We start from the raw sequence: 25,988 nt of genomic DNA, 5'->3' as shown, positions 1-25,988 counted from the left end.
AGCCACAAGCCGTAGGCGATTCTATTGGATTGGCATGAGAGGAGACATTGAAAAATGGTGGCAGGAATGTTACACGTCTGTGACTATCACAACTGTGAAAGGTGATCATAAAGCACCACTGCATCCGCTTGTAAGTTGACGTCCATTACAAATGGTAGCCATTGATCATCTGAAGGTAGAGGTCAGCAGGACAGGCCATAGCTACATCTTAACCATCATCGATCAATACACCAAATTTCTAGTGGCCGTCCCTGTGAAGGATTTAACTGGCCAGACTACACAGCGGTGGAGCAGGGAGAGGTAAGTATTTCAACTTGCAAGTGCTGTGGCCATAACCAAGCAGGGGGTGGCACACTCGTGGGCGACGGTACTGGCACAGGGCCCCTCATAGTACGCTGGTGTGTCTGACAGCGAGTGGGCCCCCCACCATCAGAGACACTGTATTGTACTATGTGAGGGGCCTTGTGCCAGTGCCGTCGGCCATCAGTGGGCCCATCCACCTGTTCAGGGCAACGGCACTTGCCCGGGTGCGCCAAGTGTTGACCCCAGCCCTTGGGGGGGTGGGCAGCCAAGTTAGGGAGGTTTAAAAAATGGCATATGTTGATGTGTAGCCTGGACATTCAGCTGCTGCAAATGGCTGAATTTGGTAAGTCCGAGGAAGAGGAGCACAAAAGCGAGGCAGTTTTCTGGCAACATATGTGTCATCAAGGGAAGGTGGGACAAAATCCTTTGAAACCCATGCATGGTTCATTTTAATGTAGGTTAGATCATCAACATTTTGGGTTGACAGACGGGTCCTTTTTTCTGTCAGGATTGATCCAGCAGCACTGAAGACTCTTTCAGATAACACACTAGCAGCAGGGCAAGCGAGCACCTGTAAGGCATAGTGTGCCAATTCAGGCCAGGTGTCCAGTTTAGAGGTCCAATAGTCAAAGGGAATGACCTGTGAACGAGAACATCGATATGGTAGGAGAAGTAGTTTGTAACCATAGTTGACAACTGCTGCCTTCTGTCACTGTTACGTGTGAGCGGTACTTGAGAAATCATTCCATAACATGGTCACTAAACCCCTGTCTCCAACGCCACTTCGGCTGTGTGCATCGCGAACACCTCTTCCATTGTGCCCACTACGGCTCATGGGAGAACCAGCACCACTGCTGTGTGCTGGGTAGTGTTGAGCATTCCGATACTGCAAATATCCGGTATCGGCCGATATTCGCTGTATCGGAGTTCCGATAACGAGTTCCGATATTTTTACAATATCAAATACCGGAATCAGAAGTTCCCATAATGCAATGAGTCAGTTGTGTTAGCCATGCTAACTAATGGCATGGCTGTGATTGGCTGCTGAAATGATGTCATCATGATGCGCGGTCTGTGCGGGCCTGCCGGGGTTCTGTGCAGGCCTGCCGGGGGTCTGTGCGGGCTTGCCGGGGGTCTGTGCGGGCTTGCCGGGGGTCTGTGCGGGCTGCCAGGGGTCTGTGCGGGCTGCCGGGGGGTCTGTGCGTGCCTGCCGGGGGTCTGTGCGGGCCTGCCGGGGTCTGTGCGGGCCTGCCGGGGGTCTGTACGGGCTTGCCGGGGGTCTGTGCGGGCTTGCCGGGGGTCTGTGCGGGCTGCTGGGGGGTCTGTGCGGGCCTGCCGGGGGTCTGTGTGGGCTGCCGGGGGTCTGTGTGGGCCTGCCGGGGGTCTGTGTGGGCCTGCCGGGGGTCTGTGTGGGCCTGCCGGGGGTCTGTGTGGGCCTGCCGGGGGTCTGTGCGGGCTGACGGGGTCTGTGCGGGCTGCCGGGGGTCTGTGCGGGCCTGTCGGGGGTCTATGTGGGCCTGCCGGGGGTTGTGTGTGTGTGCAGGCATCGTCCGATGGAACTACAAGTCCCATCAAGCTATGCCTGCTACAATGAGAGTGATTAACACATTAGCCAATGATGGGACAGTAGTAGTCCCATCATCCGGCTAATGTGTTGAATGTAAAAAACAAACAAACAAAAAAAAAACATACCTACTACATACATACTACATATATACAACATTCATACAACATACATACATACTACATACTTATATATAACATTCATACAACATACATACATACTACATATATACTACATTCATACAACATACATACATACTACATACATACTACATATATACTACATTCATACAACATACATACTACATACTACATACATACTACATATATACTACATTCATTCAACATACATACATACATACTATATACTACATACTAACCACATACATACAACATACATACAACATGCCACATACATACAACATACATACTACATAGATACTACATACAATACATTCATACATTCATACAATACATACATATAGACATACAGTACATATAACATAGAGTACATACTCACCATCACTTGTCACTTTGATCCCCGAAGCCAGTGTCATCTCACTGTAAAAAAATATTAAAATAGCAAACAACCAATATACTCCCTGATCCGCAGAAATCCACGAGTGTCCCACGACGATCTCCTGCAGTGCATCACTGAGAGGTTACTATAGTTCACTGGTCTCACTTTATGGCAAAAGCTGCATGGGAATTTTCTCACACAGCAATGCCAAAAGTGAGACTAGGGACTATTTTTTTACAGTGGCAGAGGAATACAGTGTGGAAGGATACCTACCTCCCGTCATTGTATTCCTGGAGCTCCTAGAGAGCGGTTGCATCAGCTGATGCTGCTGTTCTCCACGGGAGATCGTCATGGGACACTCGTGGATTTCTGCGGATCAGGGAGTATATTGGTTATTTGTTATTTTAATATTTTTTACAGATGACACTGGCTTTGGGGATCAAAGTGACAAGTGATGGTGAGTATGTACTCTATGTTATATGTACTGTATGTTTATATGTATGTATTATATGAATGTATTGCATGTAGTATGTATGTAGTATGTATGTTGTATGTCTGTAGCATGTTTTATGTATGTTGTATGTATGTAGTATGTACTATGTATGTATGTTGTATGAATGTAGTATGTATGTAGTATGTATTTATGTTGTATGAATGTAGTATATATGTAGTATGTATGTTGTATAAATGTAGTACGTATGTAGTATGTATGTTGTATGAATGTAGTATACAGTATATGAAGTATGTATGTTTGTTTGTATGTTGTATGAATGTAGTATATATGTAGTATGTATGCATGTTGTATGAATGTAGTATATATGAATTATTGGCAACAAAAATCCCATAGGTAAAAGGTGATGAGGAGACAAGGGACAACCCAGCTCCAACACCCTAAGCGCAAGCTCAAAACATATTAATAATAGGAGGAGAAGCATAAGAGCACGCAATAAATTTCATATAAAAAAATACAAATTTTTATTAAATATATAGCAACAATACAAAATGGATAGCAAAAGATGTGCTCATGAACAATAATGAACAATATGTCCCATGAACCAACCTCACATTCCCCAGATGGAAAACCCGGTGAGTAAAAACCATGGACCATAGCTCATATCTCAAATCAAGATGCCACACCAGCAACTATAGGGTAAATCGCCTTGATAGCGGTGACAAAATGTAATATTACCGATGCCTACTAACAATGAGGGTTAAAGGTAGACCCAATGCCGATTAGGGTCAAAGGACCGCATGCTAAAGACCATGGAGCAACTTACCAGGAAGGGGAGGAGGAGGGGGTTCAGCAGTGAACCATCTTACTTATGCCGATCTTAGCATAGGGAGAGCTGCTGCTGCTGATTCTGTAGGGAAAGCTTTAGGCAGGGAAGAAGAACCAAAAAACTGCTTCTGCTGTTAGCAATTTCCACTTACGACACAACACTTTGTGTGCAGTGACAGGGGAGGCTCTATTTTTGTGCATCAGCTCTGTTGGTTATTAGGCTGCCTTATAAGGCTCCCTGATAGCTGCATTGCTGTTTGCACACTGCTGTGCAAACTGCTTTTTTAAAAGCAAAAATACTTTTCTTCCTCTTTTCTGCACAGTTACCAAGGGTTCATTTTTCCACCCTTTTGTGTGTGCACTGTGCAGCAGTCCTGCTTATTAGGCTGCCTGCGTCCATACTTGGACTGAGAGCATCATTGTCAGCGTCCTCAAATCTCTAGTGAGATCCAAATTCTCACCAATCCTATAGACACCCTCCACGTTGTCATTCACCATCCATTTTCAGCTTGTTACATTGAGGTGTAATCTCTACTGGGTCTGAGACAATAGTTAAGCGTCCTCAAATCTATAGTGAGATTCAAAATCTCACCAATCCTACAGACACCCTCCACCTTGTCATTCACCATCCAATTTCAGCCTGTTACATTGAGGTGTAATCTCTACTGGGCCTGAGACAATAGTTCAGCGTCCTCAAATCTATAGTGAGATTCAAATTCTCACCAATCCTATAGACACCCTCCACCTTGTCATTCACCATCCAATTTCAGCTTGTTACATTGAGGTGTAATCTCTACTGGGTCTGAGACAATAGTTAAGCGTCCTCAAATCTATAGTGAGATTCAAATTCTCACCAGTCCTATAGACACCCCACACCTTGTCATACACCATTCAATTTCAGTCTGTTACATTGAGGTGTAATCCCTCCTGGGCCAGAGACAATAGTTCTGCGTCCTCAAATCTATAGTGAGATTCAAATTCTCACCAATCCTATAGACACCCTCCACCTTGTCATGCACCATCCAATTTCAGCTTGTTACATTTAGGTGTAATCTCTACTGGGCCTGAGACAATAGTTCAGCATACTCAAATCTATAGTGAGATTCAAATTCTCACCAATAGTAGATACACCTTCTACCTTGTTTTACAGTACCATATAGCTGGTGGTATTTTGGGTACATTTTCACAAAAATGAGCAAGTATGGTGGAAGACGCCATGGAAGTGGACGGGGGTTGCCAGCTGGTCCCGATGGTGGTGGTGGTGGTGTTGCATCTGTTGGTAGTGGCAAAAGCACAATAGCACCTAAGGCAGGTGTTGAGCCTGCGTCATCGTCTGGCTCCACAAGGCCTCGAAGGCTCTCTTTTCTGGGAGTAGGTAAACCACTTTTAAAGCCGGAGCTTCAGAAACAAGTTTTCGCTTACATTGCTGACACAGCCTCCAGCTCTCTCACCTCCTCTTCTGAAGTTTCAATAAATAAAAGCACTGAGTCGTCATTGGAGGCTCCTGGTCAGGAACAATACCTTTCCTTGTGTCCTTCACCCCTACCAAAGGTGAAGAATGTGGCAGGCCACACTACCGATTACTCCATGGAGCTCTTTTGACATACCATGCCTGGGTTAGCAAGTCAAATCGTGAATTCCCCAGTACAAGATGAATCTGACATGGAGTCCACTGATGCACAGCCACTGCTAGATTTTTCTGCTGGTACATTCACTACATTGTCCTCGCAGTGTACTGAGGCAGAATCAGACCCTGATGAAACTCAGGTGCCCCTTCCCGCATACTATACCACCATACACGGTGACACAGAGGAAGGTGCACATGAAGTTGAAGAGGAGGTGATGGATGACCCAGTTGTTGACAAAGATTGGCATCCATTGGGGAAGAGGGTGCCGTTGCCAATAGCTCAGAAGAGGAGGAGGAGGATCCGCAGCATGCAACGACATCGCAACAGCTGTTATCTGGCAGGACCGTAGCAGTCCAAAAACGTGTTAGAAAAACCAAAAGAGTTGCAGGACAGCTTGGCCAGACGGTCAAATTAGCACAGCGTGCAAGGTCTCAAAATGTCTTCCATAGTAGGAAGAGTGCAGTGTGGCACTTTTTTGAACAAAATCCTAATGATCAGGCAAAGGTAATCTGTAAGAAGTGCGCAAAGACCTTTAGCCGAGGGAAAAATCTGAGAAATTTGAATACCAGTTGCATGCTTAGACATTTAACCACCATGCACTTGCAAGCGTGGACGGACTACCAAACCTCACGTACCACATGTGCACCTGCTCCGAATGAAGGTAGTCAGCAACGCTACATCGATTCCCCCATTGTAAGCCCACCGGTTAGCACACCACCAGCAGCAAATGTCGAGGTGTATTTAATTGTTTTCAATGTTGGGACAGCTATCTTTGGGGAGCACTATACTCTGGAGAATGATATATGGGGCCCACCATACACTGGAGCATTCCAAAGGTGGATATCAGACACTGGAGCAGCATTTACAGGGCCCATTATGCACTGGAGCATTAGAAATGGGGCCCATTATATATGGAGCATTATTTGGGCCCATAACACAGTGGAGCTTCTTCCATGGGGACCAACATATACTGTAGCATTATGTGGAGCTCATCATATACTGTATCGAACATTATATGGGACCAATGATTCTGTATGGAGAAATATATGGGCCTCATTACTCTGTATAGCGCACTATGCGGTGGCCATAATACTGTATGGAGTAATATACTGTCCGTTTTTGGAGCTATTGGAGAATTTAAAATGGATATCACTCATGAGATGTAAGAAGTGAAGTATTTTTCATTGTACTATACCGCTATTTCTCTACCGTATCAGAGGATCATTAATTGTGGCATGTGTTAAAGGAGCCATTGACACTCTTTGGCCCTGGACCCACGAAAATCTGGAGCCAGTCCTACCCCCCCCCACAACTTTAGCTAAATAACCCCCAGTTTTCGATGCCTAACTATTATTATAAAGTAAATTAAGGTTGACAAGCTTAAGTAATAAGAATTGATGTTTTTGGCATTAAAATGGGCACTGTAGGTGTTTCCTGTCCTCCACTCACTGCCGACTTTTCTTCCCCATTGACTTGCATTGGGTTTCGTGTTTCAGTCGGCCTTCGACTTTTCACGATAATCGGCCGATTTCTTTTGACCCGACTTTTGAGAAAGTCGACTCGACCCGAAAAAAGGCAAAGTCGTTCATCTCTAGTCGGCACTGCTCCATAGTACAACCCCTGGCAAAAATTATGGAATCACCGGCCTTGGAGGATTTTCATTCAGTTAATCATAGAATCATAGAATCATAGAATCGTAGAGTTGGAAAGGACCTCCTGGGCCATCTGGTCCAACCCCCTGCTCAAAGCAGGATTCGCTAAATCATCCCAGTCAGATGTCTGTCCAGCCTCTGTTTGAAGGCTTCCATTGAAGGAGAACTCACCACTTCTCGTGGCAGCCTGTTCCACTCATTGATCACTCTAACTGTCAAAAAGTTTTTTCTAATATCTAATCTGTGTCTCCTCCCATTCAGTTTCATCCCATTGCTTCTAGTCTTTCCTTGTGCAAATGAGAATAAAGTTGATCCTTCTACAATGTGACAGCCCTTTAGATATTTGTAGACAGCTATTAAGTCTCCTCTCAGTCTTCTCTTTTGCAAACTAAACATTCCCAAATCCTGCAACCTTTCCTCATAAGACAGGGTTTGCAGACCGGTCACCATTCTGGTCGCTCTTTTCTGAACTTGTTCCAGTTTGTTGATGTCTTTTTTAAAATGTGGTGCCCAAAACTGGACACAATATTCCAGATGAGGTCTGACCAAAGAGGAGTAGAGGGAAATAATGACTTCACGTGATCTAGACTGTATGCTTCCGTTAATACATCCTAGAATTGCATTTGCCTTTTTTGCTGCTGCATCACACTGTTGACTCATATTCAGTCTGTGATCTATTAGTATACCCAAGTCTTTTTCACATGTGCTGTCACTTAGCCCTATTCCTCCCATTCTATATATGCTTTTTTCATTTTTATTGCCCAGATGTAGTACTTTGCATTTCTCCCTGTTAAAAACCATTCTGTTAGTTGCTGCCCACTTCTCCAGTTTATTTAAATCTTTTTGAATCCTCTCTCTCTCTTCTCTAGTATTAGCTATCCCTCCTAGCTTTGTGTCATCAGCAAATTTAATCAGTTTACCCTCAATTCCTTCATCTAAATCGTTGATAAAGATGTTGAACAATACAGGGCCCAGGACAGAGCCCTGTGGTACCCCACTTGAGACATTCTTCCAACTGGATGTGCAGCCATTTATGACCACTCTTTGGCTCCGATCACTAAGCCAGTTATGAATCCACCTAACAGTTGCCTTGTCCATTCCATACTTAGTCATTTTTTCAATAAGGATTGTATGAGAGACTTTGTCAAATGCTTTGCTGAAGTCAAGATATACTATATCTACAGCATTTCCTTGATCCACCCAATCAGTGATACCGTCATAGAAGGAAATTAAGTTAGTCTGACATGACTTATTAGTTACAAACCCATGCTGACTCTGTTTGATCACTTCATTCTTATCCAGGTATTGACATACATGTTGTTTAATAATTTGTTCAAAGATCTTTCCTGGTATAGAAGTCAGACTCACCGGCCTATAGTTGCCTGGGTCCACCTTCTTCCCCTTTTTGAAGATAGGAACAACATTTGCTCTTCTCCAGTCTTCTGGCACTTCTCCTGTTCTCCAAGAATTTTCAAAGATTATGGAGAGGGGTTCAAAAATTTCTTCTGCTATCTCCTTCAGTACTCTGGGGTGTAATTCATCTGGACCTGGAGACTTGAATTCATTTAGGTTAGCTAAGTGTTTCCTCACTATCTTTCTGTTTATAGATATCCTGGATTCTTCTAATTTTGTTGTTTAATTTTGTAGTAAAAAAAGCAGATCACAGACATGGCACAAAACTAAAATCATTTCAAATGGCAACTTTCTGGCTTTAAGACACACTAAAAGAAATCAAGAACAAAAAATGTGGTAGTCAGTAATGGTTACTTTTTTAAACCAAACATAGGGGAAAAATTATGGAATCACTCAATTCTGAGGAAAAAATTTGGTGCATTGATCGATGATGGTTAAGATGTAGCTATGGCCTGTCCTGCTGGCCTCTACCTTCAGATGATCAATGGCTACCATTTGTAATGGACATCAACTTAAAGCTTATGCAGTGGTGCATTATGATCACCTTTCACAGTTGTGATAGTCACAGACGTGTGACATTCCTGCCACCATTTTTCAATGTCTCCTCTCATGCCAATCCAATAGAATCGTCTATGGCATGTGGCTTCTGTCTTTTGCACTCCAAAATGACCAAACACATCATGATAGGCAGTGAGGACCATGTCTACATCTCTCCCTGTGATCACAATTTGATGGAGATGAGTAACGGTGATGTTATCTACGCTACTGCAATAAAGCAATCCTTTCTTCACAAAGAACCATTTTCGCTGTCTCCACAGACACAGTAATTGAGGGTCAGCATAGCCTCTGCGAAATCTACCGGGAGGTTTTCCCGTGATTAGTAATTCCCAAATTTCTGCAAACACTCGACTTTCCATCCGTACTTGTATCCATCTAGTTTCCAGTAGCGGAGAGTCTGGACTGGCTTACTGAGACTGAAATATATACGAAGATTTAAATGTACCCCAACAATGTATACTGGTGTGCGCTTTGAATACATTTCCCTTTTTCTACTTTTTATATTCTGGTGTAATCCATACTGAGCCTGTGAGTGTCTGTGTCTGAATCCGGAAATATAGGCTGAAATTTACAATTACCCCTAGACTGGATACACCTGGTATCTGCTGATACAGTACCTTTGTTCTAAATTTTTTTTACGGTATAATCCATACTGAGTGAGCGTGTGTGGTTTAATCCTTCTATATATACGGAGATAAAAATTTTACCCTATACTATATTTAGCTTCTATCTTATTACGGTCAAATCCATACTGAGTGAGCATCTGAGGGTGACTACGGGAATATGTATACGGAGATTTAAATTGTACCCTATAATATATATACTTGCTATCTTTTTATCTAGTACCTTTTTTCAACATTTTGTATTATGGTCAAATCCAGACTGAGTGAGCGTCTGAGGGTGACTCCGGAAATATATACCGAGATTTCAAATTTGACCAACACTATATACAGCTCTACGCTTGTGATACATTACCCATTTACAGCTTTTTATATTCTTGTCTAATCCATACTGGGTCTGAGAGCGTTTGTGTCTGCCTCCTGAAATATATACAGAGATTCAGAATCTTTAAACTATACTATATATACCTTGTATCTGGTGATACTGTACCCTTTTTAAACTTTTCAGATTATTGTGTAATCCATACTGAGCCTGTGAGCATCTGTGTATGACTCATGAAATATATACGGAGATTTACAATTATCCCTAGACTGTATAGAGCTGTATGCTTCTGATACAGTGCCATATATCTGCTGGTATTTTGGGTACATTTTCACAAACAATAGTAAGTATGGTGGAAGAGACCGTGGGTGTGGGGGGCCAGCTGGTACTGATGGTGGTGGTGGTGCATCTGCTGGTAGTGCCAAAAGCACAATAGCAGCTAAGGCAGGAGGTGTTGAGCCTGCATCATGGTCTGGCTCTGGAAGGCCTGTAAGGCTCCCTTTTCTGGGAGTAGGTAAACCGCTTTTACAGCCGGAGCATTAGGAACTGGTTTTGGCTTACATTGCTGAAACAGCCTCCAGCTCTATCGCCTCCTCTTCTGAAGTTTCAAAAAATGCAAACACTGAGTCGTCAGTGCAGGCTTCTGGTCAGGAGCAACCCCTTTCCTTGTGTCCTTCACCCACACCAAAAGTGAAGGTTGCGGCAGCCCACACTTCAGATGACTCCATGGAGCTCTTTTCACATACCATGCCTGGGTTCATTTTAAATGGGGCACATTATATCTGGAGCATTATTTGGGCCCATAAGACACTGGAGCATCATCCATGGGGCCCATCATATACTGGAGCAATCTAAATGGGGCAGATTATATATGGAGCATTATTTGGGTCCATAAGACACTGGAGCATCATCCATGGGGCCCATCATATACTGGAGCATTCAAAATGGGGCAGATTATATATGGAGCATTATTTGGGCCCATAAGACACTGGAGCATCATCCATGAGGCCCATCATATACTGGAGCATTCTAAATGGGGCAGATTATATATGGAGCATTATTTGGGCCCATAAGACACTGGAGCATCAACCATGGGGCCCATCATATACTGGAGCATTCTAAATGGGGCAGATTATATGTGGAGCATTATTTGGGCCCATATGACACTGGAGCATCATCCATGGGGCCCATCATATACTGGAGCATTCAAAATGGGGCAGATTATATATGGAGCACTATTTGGGCCCATAAGACACTGGAGCATCATCCATGAGGCCCATCATATACTGGAGCATTCTAAATGGGGCAGATTATATATGGAGCATTATTTGGGCCCATAAGACACTGGAGCATCAACCATGGGTCCCATCATATACTGGAGCATTCTAAATGGGGCAGATTATATGTGGAGCATTATTTGGGCCCATATGACACTGGAGCATCATCCATGGGGCCCATCATATACTGGAGCATTCCAAATGGGGGACATCAGACACTGGAGCAGCATTTATTGGGCCCATTATACACTGGAGCATTAGAAATGGGTCTCATTATATATGGAGTATTATTTGGGCCCATAAGACACTGAAGCATCATCCATGGGGACCATCATATACTGGAGCATTCTAAATGGGGCAGATCAGACACTGGAGCAGCATCTATGGGGCACATTATACACCGGAGCATTGGAAATGGGGCCCATTATATATGGAGCATTATTTGGGCCCATAACACAGTGGAGCTTCTTCCATGGGGACCAACATATACTGTAGCAGTATGTGGAGCTCATCATATACTGTATGGAACATTATATGGGACCAATTATTCTGTATGGAGAAATATATTGGGCTCATAATTCTGTATGGCGCACTATGTGGTGGCCATAATACTGTATGGAGTAATATACTGTCCATTTTTTGAGCTATTGTAGAATTTAAAATAGATATCAGTCATGTCATGTAAGAAGTGAAATATTTTTCATTGTACTATACCTATATTTCTGTGACGTATTGGAGCATCATGAATTGTAGTATGTGTTAAAGGAGCGCACTGACAGTGGCCCGGGGCACACGAAAACCTGGAGCCAGCCCTACCCTCCACCACAACTTTAGCCAAATAACCCCCAGTTTTCAATGCATAACTATTATTATAAAATAGATTAAGGTTGACAAGCTTAAGTAATAAGAATGGATGTTGTTGGCATTGAAATGGGCACTGTAGGTGTGTTTACTGTCCTCCACTCCCTGCCGACTTTGCTTCCCCATTGACTTGCATTGAGTTTCGTGTTTCAGTCGGACCTCCGACTTTTCCCTATCGTCGGCCGATTTCGTTCGACTCGACTTTTGAAAAAGTCGGGTTTCATGAAACCCGACTCGACCTTAAAAAAGGCAAAGTCACTCATCTCTAGTCCAAACATGAACAAGCACACATTGTGAATTTTAACAAGTTTATTACATCTGTTGCATCCTGGCAGGATCAATTTGTGGGTTTGGGTAGGGGTAATTAGGAAATTGGTGGGGGTAGTCCTGGTGGTAGGGCTACCCAAATTGCCCATATTCCTCAATATGGCCATGTCTAGCATACCCATGTTGGGGCCACCCTCCAACATAGGGTAAGTTAAAGTGGCCATATTGTGCATGTGCGCCCTGGCCCATATACTGCATTGGTCCTGTGGAGCCACATTCTGTATGTGTGCAGGCTGAGGGGGAGGTGTTGGCACCTGTGGTGGAGGTGTTGGCACCCGTGACCGAGGAGGAGGAGGAAGAGGTTCCAAGGATGCTTGAGTTGACACTTCATGTCCACCCAGCCTGTGAATTTGAATTTCCGCAGATGACACCTTTCCAAAAATTGAAAGACAGTGCTGGGATTATTGGTTGGTGTGCTTGCATCAAGAACTATTTGGAGAGCCCCTCTGGTACGCAGCCTGTACCCACGGGGAATTGCCCTGAAGTACTGTGTCAGACTGCGCCCATAAGCCTCCTCCCCATCATCATGAGCAGCTGTGGACAAGTAGTCCAAGACACATCGGTCCACCTGCCTCCTTGCTCCCAAAGCTGCTCCTTCTCTCCTGCGCCGGCCTCGTCATGGTAGGGCAGAAGTTTGTGGCGAGGTATCCAGTGGCATGGTGGGGCTGCTACTGTTGCCCTGGTCCTTATGTTGTGCTGGCTGGCTAGTAGATTCTGGTGGTGGTGGTGGTGGTGATCTTGGTGGTGGGGGTGTGGCTCTTGAAAGTTCTGCAGATGGGCCAGACCCTGCAGCAACATCAGACACTGGATCTATCACCACCTCAGAGTCGGAACCCGTCTCTCTCTCTGTAAAGTTTGACTCGGTGCTACAATGTTAAAAACAAAAAATCCTTAATATTTTTTCTTTTACAAATAAAAAATAAAAAATTAAACCCTACACTTACGTTCTCAGATCCATCACAGGAGCAAGGAAATCTAGGCGGTCGAAGTAGAGGTATTTCCTCTTGGTGGTTGCGGCCGCTCCACTACAGGCCCTCAGCTGTCTCTCCCTCCTATATGTTTCCCGACAGCTGCGCTAACGCCTCATCACATCAGTCACTGCAATGTAAACCAAAACACAAGTGTTCAGACCACACATATGGCTATGTTATCAACAGTTTAAATGTGCTTAAGCAACCATATTTAAAATTATAGGAATTTTATTTCTGATGGCTCTACACAATACTACAAAAAGGAGTAATGGTTTCAGGCCTACTACAAAGGACCTTCTAACCAACATACTTTAAACAAACATTTAGAAAAACATGAAGTAATGATGTATGGATGCGAACATCTATTTTTTTTTTTGACAAAAAAAATATATATACTGGCTAAGATAGGGACCAAAAAACAAGGAGAAGAGCACTGCATTTGTTGTGAGAACAATTAGCTAAGGATTGCAATATTTGTCCGAAACTATTAATGGGGCCACCAGCAAGGGATGTGTAATTTAGATTTGGAGAATATGCAGACATTAATGGCGTAGTACTTTCATAAGGATAATTGGCCAAGGAGGCCACATATTGTAACTTACATAGACCATATTACATTTGTCTTTTTAATTATGGGTCCACATTTTTACAGTGCAATTTAAATTTTTTGAGAATATTTAACTTAATAATTTGCTCCAGCTCCTCCAGAGATCTGCACGCATAACCAGTGAACATCTGGGAACAGATTCTTCTCCACGCTGCCTTCTTGGGTGCCCGGTCACCATAGTGGGGATCTCTCTGGTCCCATAGTTCTGGCCTCTCCTGGACCAGAACTATGAGCATTTCAACATTCACATACGTAGACATGCTGTAAGAATCCGTGGACACGTTCTTCCTGGTTTTTTTTATGGTGGAAGTGAAATTTGCATGCCAAAGCTTCCTGCCAATGCCTGATGCTATTTCCTGTTGACCTGGAGAAGTCTTGCGATTTTATCGCAAGTCACACTTGTGGTCCGTTTGTAATCCAATTTTTATCGCACCCATAGACTTGCATTGGCGAGTACGATCTGAAAATCGGTGACAATCGCAGAATGCTGCGATTGTCTCGGTCCGAGGAAAAGATTAAAAAAAATTGGATGATGGGAGCGACACCATAGAATAACATTGAGATGATTGCAATGCGATTTTTTATCGCATTGCATTCGTCCGATTTTTTCGCTAGTGTGACTCCGGCCTTAAAGTGAATCTGTTTGTAGGATCAACCCCTTAAGCCATCTGAGCAGAGGTCATACAAAGTTGAATAAAATGATATCTTGATGTCTATGATCTGATGTCTTATTCAAGAGAAATTCACTTTTTCTTACATGTAAATGAGCTGATAAGATCTATGGGCCGGATGCCGATCTGCATGAGACTCTGCTTCCATAAGTTATCTAATATATAAAGCTCAATGTGGATGTGTATGTGTGTGTGTGTGTGAGTGTATGTCCGGGATTGGCATGCGCACCTTCGCAGCTACAGCCACAAAATTTGGCACAGTCACACGTCTGGACCCCGAGAGTGTCATAGGCTATGTTGTGAGGCAAAATTTTAACCCCGTGCGTTCCAATTCAACAAACAATTTTGCCCCTATCTACATAATGGGGAAAAAGTGTATGTATCGACATCTGCACCGTCGTAGCTTCTGCCACAAAATCTTGCATAGGCACACGTCTGGACCCCAAGAGTGTCATAGGCTATGTTGTGAGGCAAAATTTTCACCTCACGCGTTCCAATTCAACTAATAATTTTGCCCCTATCTACATAATGGGGAAAAAGTGTATGTATTGACATCTGCACTGTCATAGCTACAGCCACAAAATTTTGCACAGTCACACGTCTGGACCCCAAGAGCATCATAGGCTATGTTGTGAGGTGAAATTTTAACCCCGCGTGTTCCAATTCACCAAACAATTTTACCCCTATCTACATAATGTGGAAAAAGTGTATATATTGATATCTGCACCGTCGTAGCTACAGCCACAAAATTTTGCACTGTCACACGTCTGGACCCTGAGAGCGTCATAGGCTATGTTGTGAGGCAAAATTTTAACCCTGCGTGTTCCAATTCACCAAACAATTTTGCCCCTTTCTACATAATGGGGAAAAGTGAAAGGAAAAGTGTTGGAGGCAAATTGACAGCTGCCAGATGTGAACAAGGGGGACTTAAAGAATAAGAGCGATGGCGCCAAAGAGTATATACCGTACAGTTGCTAAGGTGGGGCCCTGACATGGGATACTCACCACACACGGGGATATGAACACACACACAAAATGTGCCACACACTACCACTTGCTTCAACACATATACCACCCTCAGCACACATTTCACCAAACATACACCAACCTCGCCACATAAAAGTCGAAACACAAAAGTCGCCACACAAAACTCCTCACGCTGTCCTAGAGCTGTTTAAAAGATGAAAAATGAGCTGTGATTGGTTGCTATCAGCAACAGATTTCTTTGTAGACAGTTGTGGTAACTGAGGCCTATTATTCTTATCATTTCTATGGTGTTATCGTCCTTCTGTAAAGCTGGAAATAACACAATTTATTACCGTGCCAACACAGACCACCCTCTGACACAGACTGCAGGGGGAACCCAGTATCACACAGGATAGGATTAGATACACGGCTCAGCAGTCAGTATCACACAGGATAGGATTAGATACACGGCTGAGCAGTCAGTATCACACAGGAGAGGATTAGATACACAGCTCAGCAGTCAGTATCACACAGGATAGGGTTAGATACACAGCTCAGCAGTCAGTATCACACAGGATAGGATTAGATACACGGCTCAGCAGTCAGTATCACACAGGATAGGATTAGATACAGTGCTCAGCAGTCAGTATCATACAGGATAGGATTAGATACACGGCTGAGCAGTCAGTAACACACGATTTGATTAGATACACAGCTCAGCAGTCAGTATCACACAGGATAGGGTTAGATACACGGCTGAGCAGTCAGTATCACACAGGATAGGATTAGATACACAGCTCAGCAGTCAGTATCACACAGGATAGGATTAGATACACAGCTCAGCAGTCAGTATCACACAGGATAGGATTAGATACCCGGCTCAGCAGTCAGTATCACACAGGATAGGATTAGATACACTGCTCAGCAGTCAGTATCACACAGGATAGGATTAGATACACGGCTGAGCAGTCAGTAACACACGATAGGATTAGATGCACAGCTCAGCAGAAAGTATCACACAGGAGAGGATACTTGGGTAATCGTTTAGTTAATTTGTGTTGCAAATCTGTAGTGTTGAATATATGATGTGAAATGGTTTTATGTGCAATATAATCATTATAATTTGTTATAACTAACCACAGTTGGTTACTATGCCCGGGCAATGCCGGGCTCTTCAGCTAGTGTTAAATAAAAGGGGACATTACCAGTGTGATGTGTAATGGCAGATCTCTGCTCTCCTGATCTCACTGCAGAGCTGTGTGTGGTTATAAAGGCTCCCTCACACTGGCGAGTTACCAGCGTATAACTCAGATGAGTGCTGTCCTATGTTTCATCAGATTGCATTCGCTACAATGTTATGCTATGGATCAGTGCTGACTAGTGTTTATTTTCTTCTGCCGAGTCTTCATGAGAAAAAAATTGCTGCATGCTGCTACTGGCAGTGTATATCGGACGTCACACACCCATACAAGTCTATGTTTGATATACGCTGACTCACAGAATGGAGATGGAGAGATTAAGTTCTCCATCTTTTCTGCACCTGTGATATGATTCTCCCATGCGAGACAATAGGATCCCAGTAAGATGACATTCGGCTCACGCTCACAGCAGAGTCGAGGGTCATTTGCATACAGAATCTGATTCTCTTGCATGAGAAAATCATCAGATGTTATACGCAAGTATGACCGACCCCTTACTAATACATCTGCAGGTTCCTCTCAGCTTCAGCTTCCACCTCATAGATAGTCAGTGTTGCAAAATAGCTGAACTGTGAGAGCTGCAGCTGACAAAGTGTTTGCATTGACATAAGGTTCAGTTCTACTGTTCTATGTTAGTTACATGTCTCACACTGATAATGCCCTCTTTTATTAAAAAAAAAAGCTCTGGAGGCAGATTCTCAGGTAGATCTGAGTCTGGCTCATTGCAGGACTTGGCATCTGTCCACACTACCAAAAGTACCAAAACCTGGTTTAAAAACAACAGTATCACTGTGCTTGATTGGCCACCAAACTCGCCTGACCTTAACCTCTTAGAGAATCTATGGGGTACTGTCAAGAGGAAGATGAGAGACACCAGACCCAACAATGCAGACGAGCTGAAGGCTGCTATCAAAGTAACCTGGGCTTCCATAACACCTCAGCAGTGCCACAGGCTGATTGCCTTCATGCCACTCTGCATTGCTGCAGTAATTGATGCACAAGGATCCCTGACTAAGCATTGCGTGCATTTACTGAACATACATTTCAGGAGGCCAACATTTCAGATTTTAAAATAATTTTTCAAGCTGGTGTTATAAGGTATTCTAATTTACTGAGATAATGACTTTTGGGTTTTCATTGGCTGTAAGCCAAAATCATCAACATTAATAAAAATAAACACTTGAAAAAGATCAATCTTTTTGTATTGACGCTATATAATATATGAATTTCACTTTTTGCATTGAAGAACTGAAATAAATTAACTTTTTGATGATATTCTAATTTTGTGAGAAGCATCTGTATGTTGTGCTAACCTTTTCCGCTTGTCTTACAAGTAACTCTTTGCATATGGGCATATCTTATTTTTAGATGGCATTTTTTGCTCTCTTGGGAGGATTCTGAGGTTTCAGCAATAGTCAGCCTAAAATGCTAAGATGCAACTACCTTCACAAAGCATAGCTTTAAGTGGAGAACAAAGTTCCATTTGAAAAATCAATATGACCTTTTGAAATCTTTATTGAAAACAACCTAAAAGACAAATATTTAGCACCAAAAGTAATTGTTTAGAGGCGATACAGTGGAGCGGCGGACTGTTTGTACAGAATAAAATGGTTTACTGCAGTTAAATGGAAATTTCCAAGGGACAGAACTTAGGAAGTGAACTGCAGACAAGAAATTTAAAGTTGTAAACAACTAACTTGACAGTTCTGCTTCCAGAGGAAATCTCCAGCCAAATTACATGCAATGCAGTTATATATTTGATAACATATAAGCGTTGTGATTAGCAAATATATGGAAGATTAAAGGAGAACTGTCATCAGATCTCACAATAAAACTGCATTTAGCACAATATTCTCCCTTAAAAGCAATGGATGGAGAGCGAATACAGGTATATTGCCATAATACTTTGTGTAAATTAAGGCGTGGTAATGGCTCATGAATTCCTATGGGAATCCTTAATATTGAGATGTACATGAGGCCTAAATCGTTTTATTAAACACAATTGCTTGTATTTTAGAAGGATGTGGGGAGTATTTTAAAATTATTATGAAAAATATTATGACACATACATTACATATACTGCCATGATATTATATAACATTCATTATATAACCTTTCAATCCGCAACAATAGTAATTATTATAGTAATTATGGGTTATTATTGCTATTATTGCTAACCAGCACAATACAGTATGTGAATGAAAAGCCTCCAGCCAATATACTAATGAAGACTGCCTGTGAATACAACATAAACTATAGCTACAAATATTTAAAGATCAACTGTCATTTTATTTCTTTTTCCATAAATCAATAGTACATGTGAAAACAAGAAACTTGATAATATATTTTCTTAAATTTATCAACTTCTTTCTATTTCTGGATTGATTATTCATTCTCAAAATTCTCAATTCATGGGTAAAAGCTGTCTTCAGTGAATACCGATTTTCCCATTAATGAGATAGGAAATAACTGTTGGTGCTTATAAAGTTCTATGGAGAACTGTAACTGCCGTTTCTCGAGAACTTGCAGCCGACTGTCTGTGTCTGCCTCTAGCTAATCCATAGTTTTAGAAGCACCAACTGCCATCTCTTATCTCACTAATGAGAAACTCTGTCTTCCCTGAATTACAGATTTTACCCACGAATTGAGAATGGAAAATCAATCAAGAAGATGAAAGAAGCTAATTTCTCTGATATGATATATCACAAAGCTTGTAATAGTAGAAAGGGATATACGGATAATTCTACTGCAGTTTTATTAATCTATGTGTTTCAGAGTTGAACAATCTCCTTGATCAGGATAAACTACAACCTTTTATTGCCTGGGTGATGCGCTATTGTGCACTTCTTATCACTTTTTAGTGTATTGCAAAGCTTCTTATTTTCATGCGTACTATGGATTTCTGAAAAAAGAGTAGTGTTTAGCGAATGTGTTCTGTTAAGTTGTTATCCATGCACACTCGGGTACTAACAGAGTATATATGGCGTGCTCGAATACTATTAAATCCCAGTATGTGTTGCAGCTGTTGAACAGCCGCGAGACATGCAGCCGCGGCAATTCGAACATAGTATTCGAGCACGCTAAAGATACTCTGTTAGCAGACAACAACCTCGGATAACACCAAATACAAGCACATCTGCTCAACACTAAAAATCATTAAAACGACGGTTACTCTTTAAAATTACCTTGTTAAAGGGGTATCCCCATCTCCAAAATCCTTTCCCAACAGGTAATAGGTGTAATAATAATAATGTTAGCAAATACCTACAATTAGAAACATAGTATAGTTTTCCTGATTGACTACGTCTATTTCCTCATATGCAAGCGTTGCAGGACCTTAGGTATCCATGGTTACAACCACTGGCAACTAGCTAATTAACTGTCACTATACCAGTGGTCGTCACCATGGATACCTAAGGTCCTGCAATGCCTGCACATGAGCAAATAGAGGTGGGTAATCCAAAGAACTATACAACATTTTTTACTGAAGGTATTTGCTAATATTATTATTGCACCGATTACACATTGGGACAGGATCTGGGAGATGGGAATACCCCTATAAGCTTTGAAGAGCACCTATAAAATGATCCTGTAGGGATGTATGCTGATCACCGAATTTGTCAATTAGCGGTGTTGTTGTTTTTTTTTTTATTTTAAGATATAACAATTTGCAAATTAGAAAATAACTTGAAAATGTACAAATATATGTGAAGTAATTTTGAAAGTTGCCAGGGTTACTGAAGTGATCCTGCAGGGACGATGGAGTGTCTTGAAGGAACTGTACATGGTAATTCCATTAAGATCTCAGTGAAATCTAACAAGAGAATGTTTTCTTTTTTTTTTGCAGGATTTCCTCATTGAAAGTCTGCAAGAATGCTTTACCTCAAAGGATTATCCTGAGATCAAGGTGGCAGTACCCTGTATATTCCCAGGCTAGGAGAAATCTTTACTTCACTGTTTCGAACCTAGACAGTCACGTGTTCATTTTCTACAGCTGTGATGACCTTATTTCACTGCTGTGTGAAAGTAGCATAGCCTATTGCACCTTTCTCAAGAGCAATGGCTATATACTGTACATCATACCAAAATACATGGCAAATTCTGAACAATGCAAGAGAAGCAAGTAACGCCTCTACTGCGCCTCCAGTGTAATTCAGATAACATGCAAAAATACTATGGTAATAGGTCAGCCTAGAAAATAGATTCTGTATATATAGTCATTTAAGAAATTCAAGGTAAATAGCATTTTATACACACAAGCTATAAAACCTTTGCATTAGTTGAAATACTTTTAAAATGGCATATAATGCAATTTTCAAATTTGGCTTTGCCATGTTCATAGATCAGGGTAAGATAGAGGCTGAGCTTGATCAATCTTGTGTTAGACATATTGTACGCGATGTTTTAAAACTTTCCATATAGACATGATTGATTGAGGTGGGAGAAGTAGTATAATCACTGCCATAGATGAAGCATTGCATGCTATGATTAGAAACACTGTTTTTGGAAGGTCAGTATATCGGCTGTATAAGCCAGCGCAAGGAGTATTTATAGATCTCCATAGTTTGCTGGAGCAAGATCCACCCACTATTCAAAGAATTGGCCAAGTTGCCATAAAAATGCCAGAAATCACAACATTTTTGCACAACTGTTCTTGTGGCGCAAAATTTTGCAACAGTGGTACACCAGTTTTCTGGTGTGAACTGATCCATCAGGCCCTCTGTATTCTAACATGTGCATGATGCCCTACGGAGTAGATTTGAGCAAATATGTTCGGAGTCGGTAGCCAAAACTGAATTTGTCATATTCATGCCATATTGGTACACTATTCTTGCCAAATTTATGTTTGATGATAGTATTGAACATGTTCGTTTATTTCTAGTTCCATTGACTCCAATGAGGTTTGGCTGTGTTCAGCGAATATTACAAAAACAATATTCGCCGTCGATGGTAATTGGAACCGAATTTTGAAAAATTTGCTCATCTCTACATAGGAGGACCTGTCATGTGTCAGAATACAGATGGCCGGATGGATCAGTTTACACCAGAAAACTGGTGCAACACTGTTGCAAACTTTTGTGAAAGTTGTACAGTAGTTGTGGAAAAATGTTGTGAATTTTGCCATTTTTACGGCAGCTTCGACAATTTTCGAATATAAGAACTTCCTATATATATCTTCTTGGAAGGCATTGTAATTATCCAGTACCCAACATCACTACCCAAGTTCTACCAGTTACAGTAGATACCTGTCCATCATCAGCGATATTTACAACCCTTTACACAGTTTCCTCCATGACGTAAATCCCCAAATTAAGGCTCAAATTTTAAATGGCACAAATTAAATTTCTTGGTCCACCAATATTGATTTCCATATCTGAAGTAAATTGAACTGCTTTGCAGTAGGAACGTGAAAAATGGGACAGTCTATGTGTAGCAGGCAAGCCTCCATGGTGGTGAATGTCACTTCTTTGATTAAATCGTTCACTAACAGGTATAAATAAATCTCAATCATCAGTAATGGAAGGTGTACAGTAATGACCCATGCTGCAATTAACAGCAAGTTATTTGCACTGACAGAATTCTATGTATGAAGTATGCATCACAGCCAGTTCTCATCACATTCTACATTGCCTTTATACTTGATCCCTTGTCATTTACTTTCATTGTATTGTTCGGACACTTTACACTTGATTCATGTCTTCATTATGCAGTATTTAGCCGTGTAAAATATTTTGTATTTTTTAAGGATTGCAAGTAGTATTTTACAGGACATTGACACCTTTGGATACTTTTATTTTTACTGATATTCGTGTGTTTTGTGCTGAACACCTTTTTTGTAATTGGGTTTCATTAAAAGTTTTGTATCATTTGTAGAGATGGGCAAATTCAAGTAAGTTGTATTCTACTTGAATTTTCAAAGAAATCAGTATTCTCCAGAATTCAGATTTTTTTTGTTTGCAATTTGCTCAGTGTAAATTCAGTAAGATAGCAGCTAGCTGACTGCCATTTTGCTGAGCCATAAAAAGACATCAAAAAGTGAAAAAATAACAATACTTACCTCCGAAAAACCCCCTTTGCTCACTGACCTTCGTACGGTCATCACTGCCTCTTACTCCAGTCAACACACTCAGAACCCCGAGGCCTCGTCATGGTAGTTCTGCCCGTGATCGGACCTGTGACCTCTCTGCACATGCTTGTCATAAGGTCATGGAACATTGTGATGTCAGGACACGCGCTGCGACTTTATGATCTGTTCTTTGAGCCAGGACTTTCTGGTCGCGAATAGGCCCGGGTTGTCCCTTTACATGAGCAGCAACATCGATCTGTAAGTCCCGGCCTAGCTTGAAGATGCCTAGTGTTTGATCACACAGCGAAATTAAGGGCTCGCTCAGACGAGCGTAATACTTGGGCAAGTGCTTTCTGATGCTTTATCAGATAGCAGTTGGACCAATGTTTTAGTGTGGGGCAGTGCAGATCTGCATTTTTTTCCACAGACCGAATCTGTCTGTGGAAAAAAATTGCAGATGTCATCCGAGTGCAGTCTGACATCCGCAGACTCAAACAATGGAGAAGATGGTGAAATGAAGTTCTCCATCTTCTCACCAGTGCTGTGATTCTCACATGCGAGAGAATCGGATCACACTAAGATGACACTTTGATCAAACTGAGATCAGAATTTGATTGGAGTGTCAATAGCATAATCGAGCCAATTTTCTTGCATGAGAAAATCGTTGCTTGTGTGACCGCGGCCTAAGAAGAGGGAACAAGGATTGTACGGAGGACAGTGAGCAGTGGAGGTGAGCATTGAGGTGAGTCTTGGTTGTTTTTTGTTGTTTTTTTTTCCACATCTTACGTTTTTCTCCAAACCCAAAGCATAATGCAAAAACATAAAAATTGGAGAAAATAAATTTGCTGCAAATCAAATTTCCCAATAAAATCCAGCGAATTTGAGTCTAATCAGATCCGCTCATCTGTAATCAGTTGCCAAGCTCTTATCTTTTTCCCTGTATATTGTTGACAGCAAAACAAATTAACTGAGAATCCATGAATGAGTCGGTTCTGATGGGAGCTTGTAACTTTTTAAATGCCTTTTACTCAGTTTCTCTCAATTGATTTATGACCACAGCATTCACTTCAACTTTCATGTGTTCTTAAACCAGCCGAGAAAAGCTCAGAAAAACACAGGAAAAAAATGGACTGACTGACAAATTCTGAGATACCGTATCTAATTCTGTAGCCAGCACTAGACTATAGAAAGCAAACAATGTTAAATTTTAGTGAAACCAAATAGCAAAAATTATTCTTAGCCTGTACAGAATATATGCATTCATGCCCCCAAAGGTGTCCATATGCTTTTTATTATATTAATATGTGGTGGGGGTAGATGCAACAATCTAAAATCACATTGAATTTATGACATAAATGCATCAAGTCATAAACCAACGAGACAGCAGGTTTTATGGTTTAAAACAGATTCCATGGATTAATTACTTCTCTGAATTGTAGTTGACATAAGACTTCTTCTTCTCTGGGAGTGCCATAACAACTGCCATCTTGGGTACTCTAATGAATGAAAAAGGGAATAGCGTCATAATGTAATAATAGATCTTCAGTAGATCATATAATCCATAATGATTTGGAACTGACATTTCTAGAGAAAATGTCGGCAAGTTGTCATTGTTTGACTTTAGACTTAGAATAGTCTATGCATTGATCAGTTACTTCTATTCCCTTGTTCTTTCAAAGCCTGTGAAGTCATTTACATTTATTTTTTTATTCTCTTTTCAGTACAAGGCCTGGTTTAAACAAATGTGTTTTCTAGTTTTTCACATGGTTCTTATTTAAAACATATCATCACATACATTAAACAGATGACCTAAGATATCGGCTGGGAAGTCACTGCATAAACTATAGAAGAAAACTCAGTTGCTGATTTTTCAGTATTATTTTATGTGAATGGTTCATATATGACAGGTATCTCCATAGTTCGCTACATGGCGACTTTGGCCATGGCACAAATCAAGCGGCCATAGATTGCTACTTACCCTTGCTACATTACCACATGATGCAGATCATTGGGGAAAATTGCATCCCGTAGGGTACCGCAAGAAGCAAGTCAGAAACAGTTAGACCACGTATGATTATTTTCAAGTTGTTTGCCGTAGTTGCGTAACCAAAGGGGTCGCCGTTTGGCCCCATACACCTGTGTTGTGCTGCATTGTAGCAGCAGCACATAGCGATTTTGGGCCACATAAGTCGCTGTTTAGCCCCACACTTATTCTACACCCACTCCTTTCTCACTGCTTGTAGACTCACATTCCAAGTGTGCACTAACCTTCAAGTATTTCTCAGGACGAATTCAGATGTCCATGAAACACGGTCCATGTACGAACTATGATGCACAGACTACCGCACATCTCCAGATCCCAACTCAACAGCTCCTTCACACGTCTGTATTTCCAGTAAATGTGGTATCCGTTTTTTATGAATCCCACACGTACCCAATATAACCTACGGGGCTGCTCACATGCACATGTTTTTACAAGGACGTGTTTCCTTGCAAACAACACAGAGACTTGTCTGCTTTTTACTGGCAGCATGGCTGACAAAGTAAAATACAAATCTGTGGGTCTGTGAAAAACACAGACAGCACTCGGATGCCAACTGTGTGCCATCCATTTGTCATCCGTGTGGTGTCCGTTTTTAACTTTGCAAAGTTTAGGAGAAGCTTTGTAATGTATTTCTTTATCTATACCGGAAAAACACTGATGGTAAAAATGGACACATGGATGACATGCCAATGGGGATGACATGCCGATGGAAAAGACTGATGACATGGGTACCATTTTTCATGTACGTGCTTTATACAGATGTGTGAAGAAGACCTAAGAGACATACAGTGGGGCAAAAAAGTATTTAGTCAGTCAGCAATAGTGCAAGTTCCACCACTTAAAAAGATGAGAGGCGTCTGTAATTTACATCATAGGTAGACCTCAACTATGGGAGACAAACTGAGAAAAAAAAATCCAGAAAATCACATTGTCTGTTTTTTTTTTCATTTTATTTGCATATTATGGTGGAAAATAAGTATTTGGTCAGAAACAAAATTTCATCTCAATACTTTGTGATATATCCTTTGTTGGCAATGACAGAGGTCAAACGTTTTCTGTAAGTCTTCACAAGGTTGCCACACACTGTTGTTGGTATGTTGGCCCATTCCTCCATGCAGATCTCCTCTAGAGCAGTGATGC

The 25,988-nt window shown here is 41.7% G+C and overlaps 1 protein-coding gene across 3 annotated transcripts in view; it reads left to right on the top strand.

Moving 5' to 3' along the window:
- The window catches only part of DLGAP2 (DLG associated protein 2), an 824,782-nt gene that overhangs the window by 614,898 nt on the left and 183,896 nt on the right, over positions 1–25,988 (top strand). For 2 of the 3 annotated variants that reach the window (XM_073589202.1, XM_073589200.1), the window contains one exon: positions 20,585–20,644. The exons of the other annotated variant lie outside the window; for it this stretch is intronic. In XM_073589202.1, the coding sequence (XP_073445303.1) occupies positions 20,585–20,644 (60 nt within the window). The remainder of the gene's footprint in view (positions 1–20,584; positions 20,645–25,988) is intronic. 3 annotated transcript variants of the gene reach the window in all.

This window comes from Dendrobates tinctorius, unplaced genomic scaffold, assembly GCF_039654945.1.
Source record: "Dendrobates tinctorius isolate UK_male_01 unplaced genomic scaffold, ASM3965494v1 ptg000107l, whole genome shotgun sequence".
NCBI lineage: Eukaryota > Metazoa > Chordata > Amphibia > Anura > Dendrobatidae > Dendrobates > Dendrobates tinctorius.
The sequence above is the reverse complement of the archived record's forward strand: the minus strand, read 5'-3'. Positions and strand labels throughout refer to the sequence as shown.